Here is a 21,105-nt window from a genome sequence, read left to right as displayed (position 1 = left end):
AGATTTTCATTTAAGCTCAGCTCAGCAGTTTCACCATGAAGACTTGGAGATGGTACTAGGTTTTTACTCTAGACTTATGATTGAGGGGGGGAACGTTAGCCTCATACTCACAATCAATAAGTCCAAAATAATAAAATTATGAAACTTGGAAAATATAATTCCTACTTATCTTTGATGTGTTCATCAATTTTAGAATGAGTTTGTTTATAATACTTGGGAGTGTTAAGCTCTAGTTGGTTGAGAGATTCTCTCCAACTAATTAACTTCCTAGATTGGTGTGTGGTAGAGATATTCACTCAACCAAGAGATTGCATGTCCAAGATAGACTAGCTATCTTGGGACATAGCTTGATGTATATCTATTGTATCATTAGTATTTGTGTATATACACATTCAGGGTTAAAAAGCCTTTTCCGCCATGTTTTCATCTCATGAATAAGTTTTATTTTCTTCAATTATCTTCAAATATACATTGCTTAAAAACAAGGAACCTAATTGAAGAATTGTTTTCCCTACTATTTTCAAATGAATTTTTTTGGCATTAGTGTAAAGGTGGCATTTGATTCCAATTTTGATCATTTGAAATCAATTTTTTTTGGCATTCATGTTAGGATGCTAATAAAACAGCTCACTAGACTTTTATATTAAAATCACTTTTGGTAAAACCAAAATAGTAATTCAACTAGAAAATAAGTAAAAGGAAATAAATTAGCACTAGCATGGTCCCTAATCTTACATTTTATCATAGTGAATCCCTACATAATTTGTAAACTTACTAGTACAAATAGTTAGCTTTGACTCTACAATTGAACAATCCCACATAACACACACTACCAAAATGGCCTGACTTATAGCCATTTATGGTTAAAGGCTATTAAAATACAAAGATTTTATTGCATCAGAGGTCAAACTTCCGACAAATTAAAAATCAAGGTTATCTGAATCTTAAAGAAACATTTAACAAATATCAAAACTCAATGAAATTGCTAAGAGTTTGACACCAGAACAAAAATCAAGGTTATCTGAATCTTAAAGAAACATTTAACAAATATCAAAACTCAATGAAAAACAAAAAGTGTGACGAGCATTGTGCATGAGCATTTTATTATTATTACTATCCAAATGCAAATATGTTATCACATGGATCAACATTTGTATAATTAAAAATTAAGATAGAGAAATCAAGGAAAATGATCTGAATCTTGAAGAAACAACTAACATATCAAAATTCAAATGAAATTATGGGACTAAAATACCAATCCAAACAGTTAGATTATTACTATCCAAATGCAAATTTGTTATCATATGGATCAACATTCGTATAATTAAAAATTATGTTAGAGAAATCAAAGAAGATCTAAATCTGGAAGAAACAACTAACATATCAAAATTCAAATGAAATTATGGGACTAAAATACCAATCCAAACAGTTAGATTATTACTATCCAAATGCAAATTTGTTATCACATGGATCAACATTCGTATAATTAAAAATTATGTTAGAGAAATCAAAGAAGATCTAAATCTCGAAGAAACACCTAACATATCAAATTCAAACACACCAATCCAAAGAGTTCATGAAGGAGATTAGGTGTGTGCTCACCTTCAATGCATGCAGTTTCACGTATGATACCTGAATTTAAAGGAACTTTGCAAATTGACCACCAAAAACACAACAAAAGTTCTAAATAAATTGTTAAATTTGAAACAAAATGAAAAAAGTTATCTAGTGTCTTATTAAAATGAGCCTACACAACACCCATCTCTAATCATATCTTGGGGACAAAGTATCTTTCAGGAGGACTTGTATTAAACCATAATTAACATTAATTAAATAACATATAATTCTCCATATAGTAAACTTTAAGCACCACACAGACTTGCCATAAACGCACGTAGAACCTTGACGTTTTGAAAGGTTATACGTTGAAACCCTGTTACATCAAGGTTCCAGGGTAAGCATTTATGGAAACTCTATCCGGTATTTCACCTTCTCCATACACCCAAATCTTGTAAATGATATAAATAAGCATACTTCGGATGATAAAATCCACCACACACTTAGCACTCTTAATGATTGAAATCACAAAGAAGAAAACATTATTTACAAGTTGAGCTGTTATAGGATGTATTTCATGAAGATGTTGATCAAAAGAATATATAGTTCAACTTGATAGTTATTGACAACAAATCACAAAATAAATGGGTCTACACTTTAAAGCAGTTGTTTTTAGTCACATGCACAACATCCGCATTGACTTGCACAAAATTGGAAATCGTAGCGAGTACATATCACCACATGCATTTGCCTGTGTGCGCGCGAACATTGAGCACAGAAGCATTCAATTTTGACTTCCATTCTCAAAATGATATGATTGCATTTACTCATAACCAGTGCCAGACACAATAAGCAAAACTCTAAAACTGCATGCATTACGACCAACCTTTTAGCTTTCCTTGTTAACAGAGGATTTGGGAATGTTTTTGAAGGCATAAAGTAACTGAAAAGTTGCATCTTGCATATACCTAGAGAAATTCTAGCTCGCTTTTAGAGTGTAGGGCCAATTCAAATCACTAGATTTCTGTATAGGGCATGCAAATTTGTTGTTGTCTTGTAAACCCACCTATAATAACACCAGTACAATCTCCCCGGTGATCTTGCATCTACAATCATTAGCCATACCATCTGCACAGAAGAGAGATTGAATGTACAGTTCAAGATATGTTAGGCTGGTATCACTCAACCTAGCCAGAGTGCTTTTTCTTTACCAGTGGTGATGGTTATAAAAAAGGATGGTTCATGGCATATGTGTCAAGATTACAGACAGCTCAACAAAATGACAAACAAAATTAAGTTTCATATTCCTGTCATTAATGAATTATTAAACGAATTACATGGAACAATATTCTTTGCTAAGTCGGATCTCCTCTTTGGATATCATCAAGTCTTGTCTTATGCATTGTATTCATTGTAAAAAAAGGTTTCTCCCTAGAAGTGGATTTTAATTACAAGTAACAGAAAAGGGGAAAATATACAACCCCTGCAACAAAGCTGACCAAATATGTAGGTAGAATAAGATCCTTCCATTATAGGGTGAACGTAAAACATGAAATTATAAAGCATTAATATTGTACAAGAAAACAATCAAGCATTAATATTGTACAAGAAAATAATCTGATGCACTCCGAAAGAATTGCTTGCAGATAAGAATGTGTCATTTCACGGTCCTACTCCGGACTGGAAGTAATGTTCCTTTAGTTTCCGTAATACATGGATCTGAGCAATTCAGCAATTACATTCTAATAAATACAAAGGAACAGACAATTTCTACAAAATTGGAAGCTCAGCATCTGGAAATACTTCTTCCAAACAGAAAGTATATATTTAGGGAAAGAACAGTACAAACGCCAAATTCATCCTCTGTTCATCCGAGTTCTGTCAACTGTTTCTGATGTCCTTTCCAAAACAGAGATCAATTGTGGCATAGACATACCCACAGATACAACAATCTCTGCATTTGACAGAACAGAACATAAGAAGCAACAATAAGAGACACCATAAATCCTGAATAAATATAAAGATCATTGAGATGATAAAAAGGTTGTCTTACACAAGAGAACACATGATTACACAACTCTTTTATATAACTAAGCGTTCAAAATCCCACATATAGCTTGAGAATCCTCTCATTCTCACAAGTTCCTATTGGGGCATATTCTCAAGGCTGAAACTTCAAAAAAATGCAGATGCCATAAAGTGAGGAATACCAGTGCAAATGGGAAAAAAGTGAGCACAAACTCAAACATCAAGATTGTTGTAATGTTAGTTGAAAAGCCGAAATACAGATTGCTTTCCTTTCAAGTTACAATAATTATCAAACCATTTATAACATGCTCCCATTGCCATAAACATAGTCTCTTATGTTTTATAAGCTCTTTTCCTCATTTCTCTCAGTGATGAAACTTAAAAATAATACAGGAGGTGAAGAACACAGTTGCCATATGAAAAGGTAAGAAAAAGACTCGAATGGTTACGATTGCTGTATTAGGTTGAAAAGCCATAATACAGATTGCTTGATGTTCACCAAAATAGTTATTAAGGCCTTCGAGGAAAATGTACTTCTAATAATGACATACTCATCACTGAAAGTAATCTATGGTTTTTTCTATGAACATAGTAAACGTATAGCTAATCCAGATATGGCTCATCAAACTAATGAATATTGAATGTCAAAAACAAGGTTCAATAAAACAGGTTGCCATCACAGTTACACCTTAGATGCTGTATTACACCAGAACAACATGCTAGTAAGTAAATTGGTATTCTATCTAAACAAGAAATACTAAGAACAGTTGAAGCTGATAGAATAGCCATTTTTGCTTTATTACAACGTAGCATATTTGCAGATTTGCAAGCACAGTTACATTCTTTTTTCTTTTTCTTTTTTAAATACTTCTTACAGCCACAGAAAAATACTTACAAACGAAAAAGCAAAAAGTGAAAGGGTGTATACAATGGGACTCAGCTTCTTCCTTAGAAAAACAAAAGCAGCAATCAAATCAGAATATTCCGTGGGATCCAAAGATTTGGTGTCTTTGATCAACAATGAACCTTTTGCCCACAGTTGATGACATACCTCATCTTTTCACAATGACATGAAGGGAAGAAAATAACGTATCTCTTGATCAAAGATAAACTTACACCTGAGCTTCTAAAGCACAAAAAGCACCAAGATCTGTAGACAATGCCATAGACCAGAGAGAATCATGCCCAAGAAAGAGACCATCTCCAAGCGACATTGCACACAACTGAATCCTGCTCAGAAATAAATCTGTGCGTCATGCCTCAAAGAATCTCCAACACCACTTGGTGAACCGGCACTCCTAGAAGATATGCTTGACGGTCTCTGGCTCCCAAGTCCCGACACATAGGATAGATTCCATCAAAGAGGCCAACTCTTAGTCAGCCTGGCTTTAGATGGGATCCTTAATCAAACCAAAACCCGCCAGTTATAAGACAGCCACACCAACCATACACTATGAAGCCAGCAAACCTAAAGGTCCTTCAAATCTGATGAAGCCCACCTCACACTAAGGACTAACAAGAGGGGGTGACGTTGATGAGTATCTGAATCTAGAGGGCAAAAATCATACTGAAGCAATGGGCAACCAAAACTCCAACACCAGTCCCACTAAAATGGTCCAAGAATACCAACGTTCATGTTAAACAACTCAATCTTCGAAATGAGAGTGTGCAACTCTATGATCAACAGATGATAAGGAGCAAGAAGACCAAACTCTTGGGCAAGAGGTCACCACTCTTTCAAATAAGGAGTATCAGGATTCTGCAAATCATGCAAGAAGAAGATGCCCTTTCGACTCAAACTTTGCACCTGAAAATGTGTCATCTCCACGACACACTCACCCTGCTCACGCCAACTCCATATCTGCCAACAAGCTAAATCCTAGCTTGCACGACTACCCTCCCACTCCCACCAGACTCCAAGTAGACTAGATACTCCTAAAAAGAGGTGGGAGAAATGATATAATTTAAGAAAAAATTCCTCTAGACTCTACCAACACACTGAAATGAAAGAAACACACCTCACCACCCACTTGGCTAACAAAATACACATTAACTTGTGTTTATGTTTTGGGTAGCATCAAGAGCATTCTCACGCGCGGAACAAATGAGCTACATGATGGGGCTTTGCACCCATAGACCCATGTTATGTTGATGACCCATGGAATTTTGATAACCCATGGTATTGCACCCTTTGGAAAAGCATAAATACAAGGGTGAGCGATTCATTCCTGTGGTTGGTATGAGAGCATCTTGTGGAGGAGAAGACCGAGTAGGGCATCAAACCTATGGAGGGCCAAGAGAGCCTATGGAGGGCCGAGAAAGCCTATGGAGGGCCGAGATGTAATGCCCCTTATGGATTAATAGCCTAAAAGAGGACGAAGTAGCCTATCTGACCCTATAGCCTATAGTCTTGATAAAGGGGCAAAAAACCCAATTAACCAATGTTTGGAGCAACATTGGGTCTATTTTGGGTCAGCTGGGGCAAAAAATCCAAATTGGGGGTTGCACTTGCAACCCCTCACATTTAAGAAACCCCATGAGGGAATCTATAAATAAAGAAGAGTTGGAATCACATTTTCATCATCAATTTGGATCGAAATATCTTCTGATTTTCTAGAGTTTGAGGCTCTGAGGGGTTTTAGACCCCTTCTCAACTAGTTTCGAAGAAGGTGATCCCACCATAACTAGCTTCTATATGATTTCGGTGGTGAAAGATTCCACCCTAGTCAGGTATTTTTTTCCAACAAACTTTCTGGAAACATTCTTCTACAACAGATCATTCATTTATTGTTTGGCACGTCAAAGAAGACCTTTTTGGAGGATTCGTTGGCTCTGTTTGGAAACAACAAATGCGGGATCAACGGCCTAACATTCAGCCGCAGCAGCAGGCCGCAAGAACGCAAGGCCGAGGACCACAGGGCCAAAATTCTGCTCCAGACAGCGAATCTACCTAAGGACTTTGTTACAGCCAGAAAGGCCAATTGAAGGGCACTCAAGCTTATTGTTCCCTCGAACAGCAAATTAAGCCGGGATAGTCTAGGTTCTGTGTAGAATAGAAGGGTAAAATAGCTGTTAGCTGAATTCAGTAAAATTATTGGATCTGGTTTATTTACATTTGCAGACAATATTGAATTGGTGAAGTATTGGCTGAATACATTCCTGGCTTATTGGACAGTCAGTCCTAATTATTAAGGATTTGAGGAATATCATACTGCCATTGTTTAGATTATTCATGCAAGCTTATTGTTATTGATTTGTAGAATACATAAAGGAATACTTCTTGTTTGTGAATGAATGAATTTTTATTGGAAACCCTAGCTTGACTAAGAAACCCTAGGACAAAAAATTACCCTAGGACATTATGTGGTATCAGAGTTGGCTCACCTGCCAGCCTGGAGGGTTGTTTAAAGATGGAGCAGCTGGAATCAGTTTTTGGGAAGGAATACGCATAGTCTTGGTGGAAGCTTGAAGAGTCTCATAAGAACCTGGCAAGGGAAGCCGATCATAGGCAAAGGCACACCCGAGGGTTGGTCATGGCTATACCCACCAAAAAAGAATAAAGGACCTCAATCTTTTGAATATGGTAGGATGGGCAAATCAGCATCTTTGCCTTGCAAAGGTAATGGGGCTCAAAACAACTCTGAAATTGGTATGAACAGTGTATATCAAAGGGGCAGAATTCAGCCAGTAATGCTGAGTTCCAATATTTAGCTGAGGAGAACTATGAATCTGAATCGCAGGGTATTTCAATGAAGAGAAAGAATTTTGACTTATCACCCTTTGGTCAATCATCTCAGCCCACATCTCTTTTTGGGTCAATCCCATTGTTAGGGCCAACTCCTGCATATGAATCAGCAACCTATTCTCTAGCAGCACATCAGCAATGATGTCACAGAGCAAGCCAGCAAGCCTTACACAATCAACTCCTTCCCTGTTCAACGGCCTTCAATCATCAAATCCAGCCCAGAGACTGGGTGCATTTTCTTTTGGTAATTTGAATTAGGCACAACCAACTACTTCTGGTGGTTTTGGTGGCATATCAATTCCAGTTTTTGGGCAGGGCGCCTTGGGGCAACCCACTCAGAAAATATAATGGCTACTACAGAGTTAAGTATGGCAAATTGCTAGTATGGGTAGTGAAGGCGAGGATCAGCAGGTCTAGCGAGACATGGAGCAGACCATTCACACAAGGAGTTGTGGATAGTTTCAACTTGCAGCCTAGTGTGTAGATAAAGAGAAACGGTTGAGAGATTCATTCATCAGATATGTTAGGATCTTGAGAGGAGATCAGCACACATCAATAAAAATTTCATTATGATCCACGTGTGAAGGTCTTGTGAAGAGATCTGAGTTTGGAGGGGCCGAGTAAGGGCCAAACCTGTTCCTGTGATAGGAGAGGGGCCAAGAAGGCAGGACCGAGATGGTCAGTAGGATGAGACAGCCATTGGAGATCCAAGTGAGAAACTTGGAGTGAAGGTCAACAAGAGACCTTGAGCATCGAGAATCCCTGTGATCTGAAGTCAAAGGGAGTCAGGCTTGCCGCTTCAGAGGGAGTGGGCAAGCTCAGGACGGAGTTAGTCTTCAGAGGGAGTCAACAAGCTCAGAGAAAGTCGACAGCTCGAAGGAAGACAACCTTTACGATCAGGAAGTCATGGTACAAGATGGCCATGCAACATGCTCAGGAGCGGGAAGCTTCTAGGAGCAAGGTGTTTTCAAAGAAAGGTCCTATTCATATAGCGGGAATAGCATCTATGTCATATGGAGCAACTATGGTAGCAGACCAAGGGTGGAAATGTGTTCCAGGTTCACAGGCAGGGCCACTTCCAGGTTGTTTTGTGAGAATACATCCCTCACTAAGAAGTGTTGATGTTTTGGGTAGGCATCGGGAGTATTCTCACGCGTGATGCAAGTGGTTCAAGTGATGGGGCTTACATCCCTCGCTAAGAAGTGTTGATGTTTTGGGTAGCATCGGGAGTCTTCTCACGCGTGGGGCAAGTGGTTCAAGTGATGGGGCTTTGAACCCACAGACCCATGGTATATACCCATTGTATTCTGATACCCATGGTATAGACCTGTGGTATTGCACCCTTTGGAAAAGTATAAGTACAAGGGTGAGTGATTCATTCTTGTGTTTGGCAAGAGAGCATCTTGTGGAGGAGTAGGTCAAATAGGCCTCAGACCTGTGAAGGGCTGAGAGGGCCTATGGAGGGGCGAGAGGGCTAGAGAAGGGATGAGTTTACCCCTGTTTGGACAACAGACAAGCATTGAGTTTGCCCCTGCTTGGACAATAGAGAAGAGTTGAGTTATAGAAGTGTTTGAACAGCTTGGAGAGCTGAGTTTGCCCTTGACCTTCAGTGATTGGGCAGTTATAGGAGCAGCCAACAGTGAGCAGGCTATGGCATGGAGACCGAGGAAGATTTCAGTGGTAAGGACAAGGCTTTTTCTGTGAAAGTTTTCCCTTGTGATTTGGCATTTTACTGAGCACTGTAAAAGGGTCATTTTCCCTTGTACGGGAACCCTAGATTCTTGTTAAAGAATTAACGAGAATTATGTTTTTGGGGCTGAATTTTGTGTGTGGTCGAATTGTTAGTTTTAAAGTTCCGTTGCGCTAAATTTGTTTCTGGTGAGACACATCAGTGTGTTTCAGTTCATTAGCTATCTAAAGTTAATAGGAAGCTATTACATCTTGTGTGTGTGTGCACCGAGTCTAGTGCCCAAAATCTAACAACTTGCAACATCTATCAGAGCAAGGCCTCCCTCATCCTTGGGCTTAGTACAAGCATCCTATGCAACTAAGGGAAGACTTCTCGCACCACCATACTTGTACCACAAGAATGACTTCAAAATCTGCTCAGCACACAAAACTAAGCTCTATTAGGAAAGCAACAAGTGACATGATAAACATGAGAATCCTGACAAATGTAACCCATCATCGTTGACTTCCTACAAAAGGGAGATCATTATGATGTCAAACATGCAACTCGCTCTTCAACCTCTAGAGACACCAATTCCACATGGCCACAGGTGATAACCCAGTCCAAAAAAGGATGTCTAGTTATCTGACAATCACCCCATGACGAAATAAACCAAGCAGTAGGAATCCACTCCAGAGGCAAATCCAACCCAAAAAGCCAAAAATCAATTTTGTGAGGACTAACAATGGCACCAAAGACACCACAAAAGGTGTCCAAGCAAGTAAGATTCGTCTGCAAAATAGTTGTTAACCTCTTTGAACCATCTAAAAACATAAAATTGCTTATCTACCCTACAATAAAAGTTGCCTCTAACAAGTAACCCAATGCATCAACAGTCAGTAAATATAGATAAGGCACCAAAGGATGGCCCTATTGAATCAACCGATGCAACAATATCCGGAAGGATAAGGTTGTGTGACAAAAATGAAGGTCGAGGCATTGGTGAAAAAATCACTCACCATACACACACACCAAGAATCATAACCTAAGCACATCAATGTATCTCAAAGATGAAAGACCAATCAACCCGATCATAAGCTTTTTCAAAGTCAATATTCAACTTAAGGCGCCATTGCCCTATCCCTCTAGCCCACTCCATTGCCTCCCAAGCTGAAACCATAATATCAAGGATGAATCTCCCCTACACAAACCTAGTCCGCTTCAGTTGCACTACATACGTGACAACTGACCAGATCCTCAAAGCCAAAGCCTTTAACATGATTTTGTAAGCAATGGTAAGCAAAGTAATAGTCTACCAACCACCTATAGAGTCTCTCACTGCATTCTTAGGAATAAGCTTCATCAAGCCCTAATTGAGACTTGAGAGTCTCAAAGAGGCAACTAGAAGAAAAAAATTCTACATCTCGACAACAAATATCATCCCCAATAAAGTCCCACATGAACTTAGGGACTTCATAAAGCAAACCATCCAATCTCGTTTTTGCATGCAAGTAAAGGAGGCATATAAATCATCTCTCATTATAATATCCTAAACCAACATATCGTTGTCCCCACTAGTGACTTTGCAAAGGATAATCATATAACAAGCATCTCAATAAACACCCATGCTATTTGTCAAAGCAACAAGAGAAAATATAAACAAAAGAATCGCTAAAGCTAAACATACCTCGAACCTCACTAGAAGCTTCAACAAGAGAACCATCAACCCTGCGGAGACTAAGCACCCTATCTAGAGCACCTTCCTCTTGAGGAACTTGGACCCCTTATCCCCCTCGTGGATCCACTAGAGCTACAACCAAACCCTTGCACCATGTGCGATATACTCCCCGCATCGAACCGTCATCTCCAACTTTGTTGACTCCTTTTGCAAAGCAATATTGTAAATGTCCTCTTCAAGGAACATGCAAACCTCCTCAAGCCTTTTTCTAGACGCCCATAGTTCCCTCCACCTCCCACAAGCTAGCATCCTGCCCAACCCCTCATCAACTTCAAAGTACACCATACAACTTCCCACGAAGTATCCATCCCGGAGAGACCAATGGTCAAGGGGGAAAATTCCAAACCTATTGAACAAGGGCTCGAGAGTAAGTCAACTACATATAAGACACATTCAGCTTGAACACTAAAGGCTATGATGCATGAAAGACCAATAAAAATCATAGACTGGATTGGAAGATAGTCTGAGCCAGCCACATCCATAGGATGAATCTTACTCAAGAAAACTACATCCTCCTTGGGCCCATAAAAATGATACAGCCATGCACGAACTCTATCTTATCCCTATCCGCCCATAGTTCCCTCCACCTCCCACAAGCTAGCATCCTGCCCAACCCCTCATCAACTTCAAAGTACACCATACAACTTCCCACGAAGGTATCCATCCCAGAGAGACCAATGGTCAAGGGGGAAAATTCCAAACCTATTGAACAAGGGCTCGAGACTAAGTCAACTACATATAAGACACATTCAGCTTGAACACTAAAGGCAACAGTGCATGAAAGACCAATAAAAATCATAGACTAGATTGGAAGATGGTCTGAGCCAGCCACATCCATAGGGCGAATCTTACTCAAGAAAACTACATCCTCCTTAGGCCCATAAAAGTGATACAGCCATGCACGAACTCTATCTTATCCCTATCCATAATTGGTCCAAGAGAACCAATCACCATCATCTAACCCCTTTTTTTTTCAACTAGGGTCTAAGATTTAAAAGGAATCCTTACGCCTACACCACGCTTGCTTCTCCATTCCATAAACAAAACCCCACCTCCACACCTATCCCCTTCACACTCAAACATGCTTAGGTCCCCCCTAAAGATGCATTAAGTTGTCAACAAAGAAGAGGCCATCCAATCCCACAAGTATCCTTGCTCAAAGCTAAGGACAGGGGCATACACAACAACAAAAAACTATCACATGGTCCTACATCAAGAGCACAACCAAAACACACCCATCTACCAAATCCAAACCAAACGCAATCACATGATCCTGCAAAGACGAAGAAAGAGAAACCATTACCCCTCCACTCCCTTGATAATGCTCAAAACCCCTAAAATGGGACATTCCAACAATAGCTCATTTGGTTACGAAGCTCAAAAACAAATCCCCCTAGGTTAAACACACACGTATATGTCAACAGGTTTACAAGGGATATCATCCACAAATGTGAGGAAGCATCCCTTGGATTTTCCAATGAGATTTTCCTTGGAAAAAAAAGAATGACTCTATATATGTGGTGTCTATAATAATTGCAAGTCTCATTACCTGATTGGCACATCCCCATGTTGGGATTCCATTCCTTTGGAGTGCAGGTCCCCAAATCGATGTTATAGCATCCTCCTTCACTCAGCCATTGACATCACTGAGTGGCTTTGGTGTCATGCTTAGTGGACCCTCTTTGGTATGTGATTGTTATCTATGTGATGCTTATAATAATTGCAAGTCTTACTACTACAATGCAGTATCCCTATGTTGGATTCCACATGACTAATTTTCTCCTTCCTCCTATGATTACTTCCCACTGCTACAGATGTACAATATATTAAGTAACAGCGCAGGTCTCCAATGAAGTTAGGATATAAAGTCACAGCACACATCTCCAAGGAAGTAAGGATGGACAGCTAATTTTAGTGCAAACTATAGCATAAAACAGAATGGCAAGGACATGTGTTTTGGAAAGTGAAAAGAAGAGGATAAAGTATAATTCCTAGATCTATGGAACAAAATCCCAAAAAGGATGAAATATATATTGGAAGCATATACACCATAAATAATAACAATAATGAAAGAAAAAAGTGTGTTTGCCAACCTATGCCTTCACGAACAGATAAATTTGGTCGAATGATATCTTTAGAGTTAACAAGGAAAATGTCACCAATATAGAGATGATTCGTGGGAACATAGACACTGCAGAGTTCCTCATCTCCACTCTCAACCTGTATATGACAATGGGAGAAAAATAAGAACTACCTTCCATACAAATTGAAATAATAGTTATTTAAACTGTAGCATGTCAAGAGACACTGCATGTTTACCTAAACATGCATCTTTATTAAATTTTATGACAATAATGGTGATCTGCAAATGCAGATATACAAGAAATGTTTCCATCTGCCGCTCAATTTCAGCACTCACATGGAATACTTCAGTATTAATCAACTTCAAGGATATCTAAAGCATAAGCAACAACCTGAAGGACAAGTGATGATGTAATAAAACCAAAGGCATATTCCCCTACACGTGGATGACGAATAATTGCAACCTCTTTAAAGGCCCTTGTGTTCTGGTCTGCAAAGAATAAGCCACGTATAAGCTTCAAAAACACTTTCCAACAAAATAATAACAAAATTACCCACCTTATCCACAATCATAACTTAAATTCTTCAATTAGTATTGCATGTATCCACAAATTAGTACCTTGTCTTTTATTGTATTTGACCAATTCATATTTTATTGAATGGAAAACTACAAATCCATAAAATTTCAATCCATGGAAAAGCTTCAGAAATTAAATCAGATATATTTTCTGCAATATCAGATAGGTATAAGAAAACAATATGACCAATCTTGGAACCATGAATGCATACATCTCTTGAAATCTGACTATAAATTAGAGGAAAACAGTGTTTCTTGGTGTTAGTGATCTGACATTTTCCAGACCTGATAATTGATTATAAAATAAAACATGTTTCTAAAATGTAAATGTCCTAAAAGCAATGCAAAAGACCATATCATGCTTATCAGTCTCAAAGTCAAAACAAGAACATGCACATGTACTTCTTAAAAGGGAGTTATGCAGTCTAACATGACAATAACATGTTTTTAAAAAGCCCAATATATGATGTCTAATCTCAGGAATACCTGGAGAAATGGCAGCACTTATTTGCTTCGAGGCTGAGTAGATATGTTTGACAAGAGGCATTTTCTTTATGAACCATTCTCCAACCCAGAGGACAGAAGCTCCCATCCATGAAGATACAAATAAACCCATCAAAAATATGAAGAACAAAGAAGTAACAAATCCAAGACCTACAGTTGACACAGAAACAAGAGTTAGTAACAGAATCTCCATATGCTGTCAGTTTCATTAAATAGGTTCTTCTATATTAACATGCAACAGTATAATATCTACAAAAATTACAAAGTAATTTGACATCGCTATAAACAGAAAGCAACTCCTATGCAAAACTAGACTAGGATGCATCATAAATAGAAGCTCCTTCAGAGCTCCAAATTGATGCTGACAGAAATGGAATATCAAATATGTAATCGAAAACTGTAAGAAACCACATTTAATATTGGAGTGATTGTGCTGAAAACTACCAATCACTTACTACCTTGCAATTGAAAACTAAAAACTGTTCACTTCCATGCTTGCTGCCTACCAACTTGATCCTTGTGAAGCTTGCTTAAAACTCACTATCATTAATTTTGATTGCCCACAAGACTTTACCCAGTTGGCCTCTCTTTAGACATATCCTACAAACTAGATACTTATTGACAGGTATCTTAAACAGTGAATTTGTTTAGGCATTTGCTATTTTTTGAGATCCAGCCTAGCAGGTTACTGTTTCCAGATTTAATGTTTTTTGTTTTTTATATTTTCACACACATATCTACACTTTTAACAGAAGATTAGAGGTGTCCTGACAACAGGCTTGCCTGGTTTCCAAGGCAGAATTATATTACTAGGTGTAAATCTGCATCATAGCTTGCTGTCCAAATTTTTTCTCACACAGATTTAATCTGATATTTACATAACATCAAGTTATTTTCGCAGTTCTGAAGGATATCTTGTTTCGAGGTTTATATTTATCTTCAAATTGCAAAGGGACCCCCTAAGGCTTGCAACCACTAGCCCAAAGTGCAAAGAGATTGTGCAAGGTGAAATTGGCACCTTCCCAAGTAGGCTAGTAACCATTTAACCAGATGGTTTTAGTGTTAACACTATCTTTGCAAGGAGTAGGGTGGCCTACTAATCATATCTTTGTCAACTGTCACTTAACTCAGCCAGTTTGGACAGCAGTCCGAGCTCTCCCAGGAGGAAATGGACATTGGGAAGGGAACTCTGTGGAATATGCCCTGAACAGATGGATAGATGACTGGGTAGTGAAGGCATAATTCAAGCCCCTTCTGGTTTTCTTTATGTGGGCCATTTGGATCACCAGAAATGCTTGCCTTTTTTCAGGATTTCAGAGGTTTAGTACTGCAAGTGTTGTACAAAACAAAAAATGCCTTTGAAAGCTATGAGAGATCGCACAAAAGACCAAAGAACTGAGAGTAGTGGATCCAATTATAGATAAGTCTAGACCTTGTGGTTTTTTGATGGGGTTGCCCTACTGGCCCAAGGTGGCAGCAGGGCAGGAAGAGTTTTTAATCAGTTGGAATCCCATTGGATCAATTATAAATGTGGACTAAGGAATTTGTCAAACAGCACTACTGCTACAAGCAACTATCATATTGATGACCTTGGCAATTGATCATCAGGTAGAGCAGCTTGGAGTTTATGGAATCAAAACTGGTAATTTCTTGGATGAAAGAAACTATAGCATGACACAACATTGGTCTCAATGGGTATTTGATGAGAGCAGAATCACAAATAATTTCCAAGCCAGTTTTAGAGACATCGCCTTCCAGCACATCTACAGAGAATTCAACAAAGAAGCAAATGCACTCTCAAAGAAGGGATGATCCAGGCCTACTGGCAGGTTACTGGTTCCTGCTTCCAGAGAGATAAAGGAGGAGCACCTCCCTCTTCTTCATTTCTGATAGGTTGGGTACACAACAGCCCTCACTGTCACCCCCAATTGTACCTCAGACCACATTCTTCAAAATCAACTTGTATACCCTTGACTAACAGATGCCATCAGACCCCAGGGTGACAAGAAAGAAGGCCTCTGTATTCACAGGATTGCTTTGAGATGTGTCATACAGTAACAGACAAGTTTTGTGAAGGGCAGATTTATTTTAGACAGGATGATTTCTGCTGGAAGGCCATGGAATGGACCAAAGAAACAGGCCAGCACTCTTTGTTCCTTAAAATTAATTTTAATAAAGAATTGATAGATTTGACTGGTCCTTGATCACAGACATGTTACAGTGCCTTGGATTTGGTCCCAAATGTGTTGCCATGGTGAACATCCTTTTCTCCAATGCTTCAGCATTGCTTCTGAACAGTACACTCACAGCTCAGATCCACTTCATCATTCGATCGTGCAGGGTTTACCATTTGCTCCTTACCTGTATGCTTTATCAATTGACGTTTTGGGTTATTCACTGCAAGTAGGTAAGATGCAAGGAAGAATTTGGGGTATCTCTCTTCTTGATGGCTCAGGGATGGTTAACAATGATTTTGCTAATGATTTTCTTTTATCAGCGTTGAAATCTGTAACTAGGTTCGGTCTTCATAAATATGAAATGTACTCTTGATTCTTGTATGATGTAAAAAGAAGGAAAATTTATTATTGTTATTTTTGTAGCATGGGTTTCATGCTCAAGGTACTTTTATTTAGAAGTCAAGCACCCATTGACTACTTCTAGGGTTTGTCCTAGTGTCAAGGAGTCATAGAATCATTGTCATATGAAGAAGACACCATTCGGCACATTGTAAAATGTAAAAAGAATTATTTTTGTATTTAAAAGTGTCAAAATATCTTCCAAGACCAAGTCGGTCTGACAGCTAATAAGTCGGTCTAAAAAGGGCATGTCGTCCTCCTTGAAAGCCTATATATGGGAGGGAACTCGACCTCCTATGGACACTCACTCATCTTCTCATTGTCTAAGCAAAGGAGAAGCAAAAGAAGGCTAGAGAAGAAGGATGAAGTACAAAGATTTGGGTTATTTCTCTCTCTATTTTCACACGTGCGAACGAAGAAGAATAGGGTTTTGTTGCTGCAAGATCGAACTTGAAGAAATTGCAAAAAGAAGGTCGAAGGAAGGTCTATTAGGTCATCTTCAAGCCCTAGAAGAAGGAGAAATCCAAGCAAAGGTCAAAGGAAGCATTGGAAGCCCTAGTTTTGCTCACACATGTGGAAGCAGCAATTGTTGCAGGGGACGAAAATTTCACACACATTGGAGGCCGAAATTTTGTCGCTGGGGGTCGAAGTTATGCAACTAGAAGAGATTTGATTGTGTTTGACTTGGACAAAGGAAGCACAACATAAAGAAGGTCGGACTTGGTCTTGAAAGGGTATTGGTCTTGGTCTAGAGGTCTTAGAATTCGCCATTTAAAGAATCTATAAGAAGATGTAATATCCCGTTTCAGAGATTTCCCCAAAACCCCAGTAAACTCCAACCAAATACGCACAAATAATATAATAACCGGGACACTCAAAATGATAAAAATAATAGTGGTGCAACATATAATAATATAAGCAGATACTCAAGAAATGTAGGGAGAAACGCTAAGCCATTTTATTATATTGAGTAATGGAATGAGTACAGGAGGTGATCAAAAGGATGGCACCTCGACTTGCACCAGGCAAGTGAAGAAATACACTCAGAATAACAAAGGAATGGCCTTTGGGTGGATGCTGCTAGAAAACTGTCGTGCTACTGCTACTGTTGGAAATCAAATGTGGATTTGGGGTTGTTCCCCTCCTCAAAAAATGTTGAAACTCTGGAATCCGCCCCTACTCAGAAAACCCAAAAAAACCCAGAAAGCTTTTCTGAAATGGCCGACCCCTGAAAATCACCCCCTTGGGGAATCACGCAATCCCTCAAGGCCCTACGCTGCCACTGAGTAGAATCCTCCAAAATACTGTTTGAAACTCTGCCAAACCACTCCAATATGCAAGAGTTGATCCCTTGCTCAATATCCCAACTCAACTCCTCCACAAATCCTCAATCCGGAACTGCTCCCAGAAGAACTGTGTTCCTCTCTCTCAAGACTGCGCAGTCTTCCAATGCTCAGTTCCTCCTCCCTCCAAAGATCAATCGTCCTGCAAAAGACTCCTGAAAACTACCTTGCCCGAGCAGGCACTCGAAGTCCCCCGGGGCTAAGGGTGAGATCTCCGAACAGAGACACTCGATGCACTAAACAGTGTTGCAGACTAGCTAAACAGCCAGCGTGCTCTAAGTCGAAGTGACTAGCTCAAATGCACATAATCGAATCACAAAATGAGGGGGCTCCTCTCTCCTTTATAGCATTGGCCTCTCCCAATCCCAAGGCTCACCTCCTCCAATGTAATCCCCTCTTGCCACGTGTTCCCTTTCCATCTGCACAATCCCTCCAAGTGTCTGCATGGGCCCCATCTCTGCGTGGTCCTTTGGCCCCTCTTGGCTCCCCTTTAAGTCACAACGTTGTGCTGCTAGGAAGTGAGTTTTATTCTAAAAGTGAGTTATGTCCCCTTTTCCTCACCTTTTTATTTACAAATAACTATAGAAGGCAAAATTGAGCAAAATCGAATATTCTAATTACCCATGGCTAATTAGGAATATTACAGTCTCCCCCGGCAAAATGTTGTTTGTCCTCAAGCAACTGAAGTGATGGATGCTGCAAAATTTCTCACTCTCCCAAGTGGCATCCTCATCCGGTAAATTCTTCCACCTCACCAAGAATTCCCTGATCGTCCTGCTCCGTAGTTGCCTCCCCCTGGTATCAATAATAGCCTCTGGCTGCAAAACACCAAATGCCTGTTATCATCCATGGGTGGTAGCTCATCTATCACTGTCCCACGCTGTCCCAATGCCTTCTTCAGGCATGATACGTGGAAAACGTTATGAATCTTACTGCCTTGGGACAGCTCCAACTCATATGCTACCTGTCCAATCCTGCGTATCACCCTATATGGCCCATAAAAGCGGGGCTTGAGCTTTTCAGCGCCCTTCTGCTTCAGTGACGACTGTCGGTATGGCTGTAATCGTAGGTAGACCAAGTCCCCTACCTCAAACTATCTCTCCACCCGACCCCTGTCAGCATACAGCGTTTGTTGGTTCTGCGTTGTAGCCATATTATCCTTGAGAGCTTGGAGAATATCCTAACTCTCTTGGATCCAAATCTTGGCTCTCAGAGCCTTGCTAGCACCAAACATCACGTCAGCAAAAGATAAAGGATGATATCCATACAAAGCATAGAATGGTGACATACCGATGGACATGTGATGTGTAGTGTTGTAGCAGTACTCCCCCAGATGCAACCACTTCAGCCATGCTCGCTGTTGTCCACTGACATAGCTACGCAAGTAGCCCTCCAGCCACTTGTTAACTATCTCTGTCTGCCCGTCCGTCTATGGGTGATAACTGGTACTCGATGTCAACTCTGTCCCCACCAACCAGAAAAGTTCCTGCCAAAATCCGCCCATGAAATAGTTGTCCCTGTCACTAGTGATGGTCTTGGGAAGACCATGTAACCTGAAAATCTCTCTGAAGAATAGCTCGGCCACCTGCGCTGCTATGTAGTGTGCGGATATGGCGAAAAAGTGTGAGTACTTTGTCAGCCGATCAACTATGACAAAGATGCCATCCTTGCCCTGTACCATGGGCAACCCCGTGATGAAGTCCATCGAAATACACTCCCATTTCCCCTCCGGAATGGGAAGAGGTTGCAATAGTCCTGCTAGATGGTTCATCTCCCCCTTGTTTCTCTGGCAAACATCGCACTCCCGGACATGCTGGAGTACGTCCTCCTTGAGGCCCTTCCATGAGAACCTCTCTCTAATGGCCCTGTAGGTTTTGGTAAACCCCTGATGACCTGCCAATGGTGAATCATGTGACGCCTAAAGTATCTTCTTCTTGAGCTGAGACCCCTCAGTCAAAAAGATCAGGTCCCTGTAGTAGATGATCTCATCGACCACCCTGTACCTGTCATTTGCCACCTGCCCATCCAGAACCTCGCATGCAAATCTATCCTTGGAGTACTCTACTAAGAGTCGAGCCCTCCAGTCTGTGTCCAAGCTCATAAGAGACAACGTGGCTGGTCTACGTGAAAGGGCATCTGCCACCACATTGTTCTTACCCTTGACATACTCAATGTCAAAGTCATATGCTTAGATCTTACTGATCCACTTCTGTTGCCTCTCCTGTAGCTGCTTCTGCTCCAAAAAGAACCCGAGGCTGTTGTGATCAGTCCTCACCTTGAACCTGTTACCCACTTAATACTGCCGGAACTTGGCCAATGCATGCATGATGGCCAGCATCTCCTTGTCATGTATATAGAATACAACCTCTCGTGCGGAAGGAGCTTCCGGCTCTCAAAGGCTATAGGGTGACCTCCCTGCATCAATACTACGTCAATCCCCTCTCCCGACGCATCACACTCCAAAACAAATGGCTGCGAAAAATCTGGTAATACAAGCACTGGGCAGCTGCTCATCACCTCCTTGAGCCTGTCGAAGGCTCGCTGCGTTGTATCCGACCAACTGAATACCCCCTTCCTCGTCAAATCTGTCAGGGGTGCAGCAAGCTGTGAGAAACCCTTGACGAACTTGCGGTAGTAAGTACAAATGCCAATGAATCCTCAAAGTTCCGTCACGTTTCTCGGCTCCGGCCAATCTCTGATGGCCCTGATCTTCTCCTCATGGACCCTCACTCCGTCCACTCCTATGATGTGTCCCAAGTATAACATCTCCGTCAACCCGAACTCACATTTGGAGAGCTTGGCATAGAACTATTGCTCCACCAAGATGCGTAATATTGTCTCGATGTGTTGGAGATGCTCCTCCCAAGTCCTGTTGTAAATGAGGATATCATCAAAGAACACCAACACAAACTTCCTTAAGTGACTGCGGAAGATGTGATTCATGCAAGACTGAAATGTAGCTGGGGCATTGGTTAGCCCAAAGGGCATCACCAAAAACTCAAAGTGCCCATATTGACACCTGAAGGCGGTCTTGGGAATGTCTTGCTCCCTCATGCGAATCTGATGGTACCCAGATCTCAAATCAATCTTTGAGAAGAATCGTGCTCCTCTCAACTCGTCCATCAACTCATCGACCCTGGGTATGGGGTATCTGTTCTTCCGGGTCTTCTTGTTCAGAGCTCTGTAGTCAATGCACATCCTCAATGTGTCGTCCTTCTTCTTCACCAACACCACGAAAGAAGCAAAAGGACTCGTGCTCGACCGAATGTGCCCAAGAGCCAGCAAC

General features: G+C 40.4%; 1 protein-coding gene across 2 annotated transcripts in view; it reads right to left on the bottom strand.

Annotated features, from left to right (window-relative positions):
- Window positions 1-3,064: 3,064 nt before the first annotated feature.
- Window positions 3,065-21,105, bottom strand: part of LOC149205141 (protein LIKE COV 1-like) — a 45,708-nt gene continuing 27,667 nt past the window's right edge. The window contains exons 4-8 of one of the 2 annotated variants that reach the window (XM_089394906.1): window positions 13,883-14,050; window positions 13,212-13,309; window positions 12,831-12,957; window positions 3,403-3,511; window positions 3,065-3,276 (exon numbers count right to left, since the gene is read on the bottom strand). In XM_089394906.1, the coding sequence (XP_089251032.1) occupies window positions 3,414-3,511; window positions 12,831-12,957; window positions 13,212-13,309; window positions 13,883-14,050 (491 nt within the window). In that variant the 3' untranslated portion in view covers window positions 3,065-3,276; window positions 3,403-3,413. Of the gene's footprint in view, window positions 3,512-12,830; window positions 12,958-13,211; window positions 13,310-13,882; window positions 14,051-21,105 lie in introns of both variants that reach the window. The other variant, XM_089394905.1, reaches the window with a different exon arrangement.

This window comes from Pinus tabuliformis, chromosome 1_2 (genome assembly GCF_031772625.1).
Source record: "Pinus tabuliformis cultivar Carrire ecotype Pingquan chromosome 1_2, CPIR1, whole genome shotgun sequence".
NCBI lineage: Eukaryota > Viridiplantae > Streptophyta > Pinopsida > Pinales > Pinaceae > Pinus > Pinus tabuliformis.
This window is presented reverse-complemented; position numbering and strand designations above follow the sequence as displayed.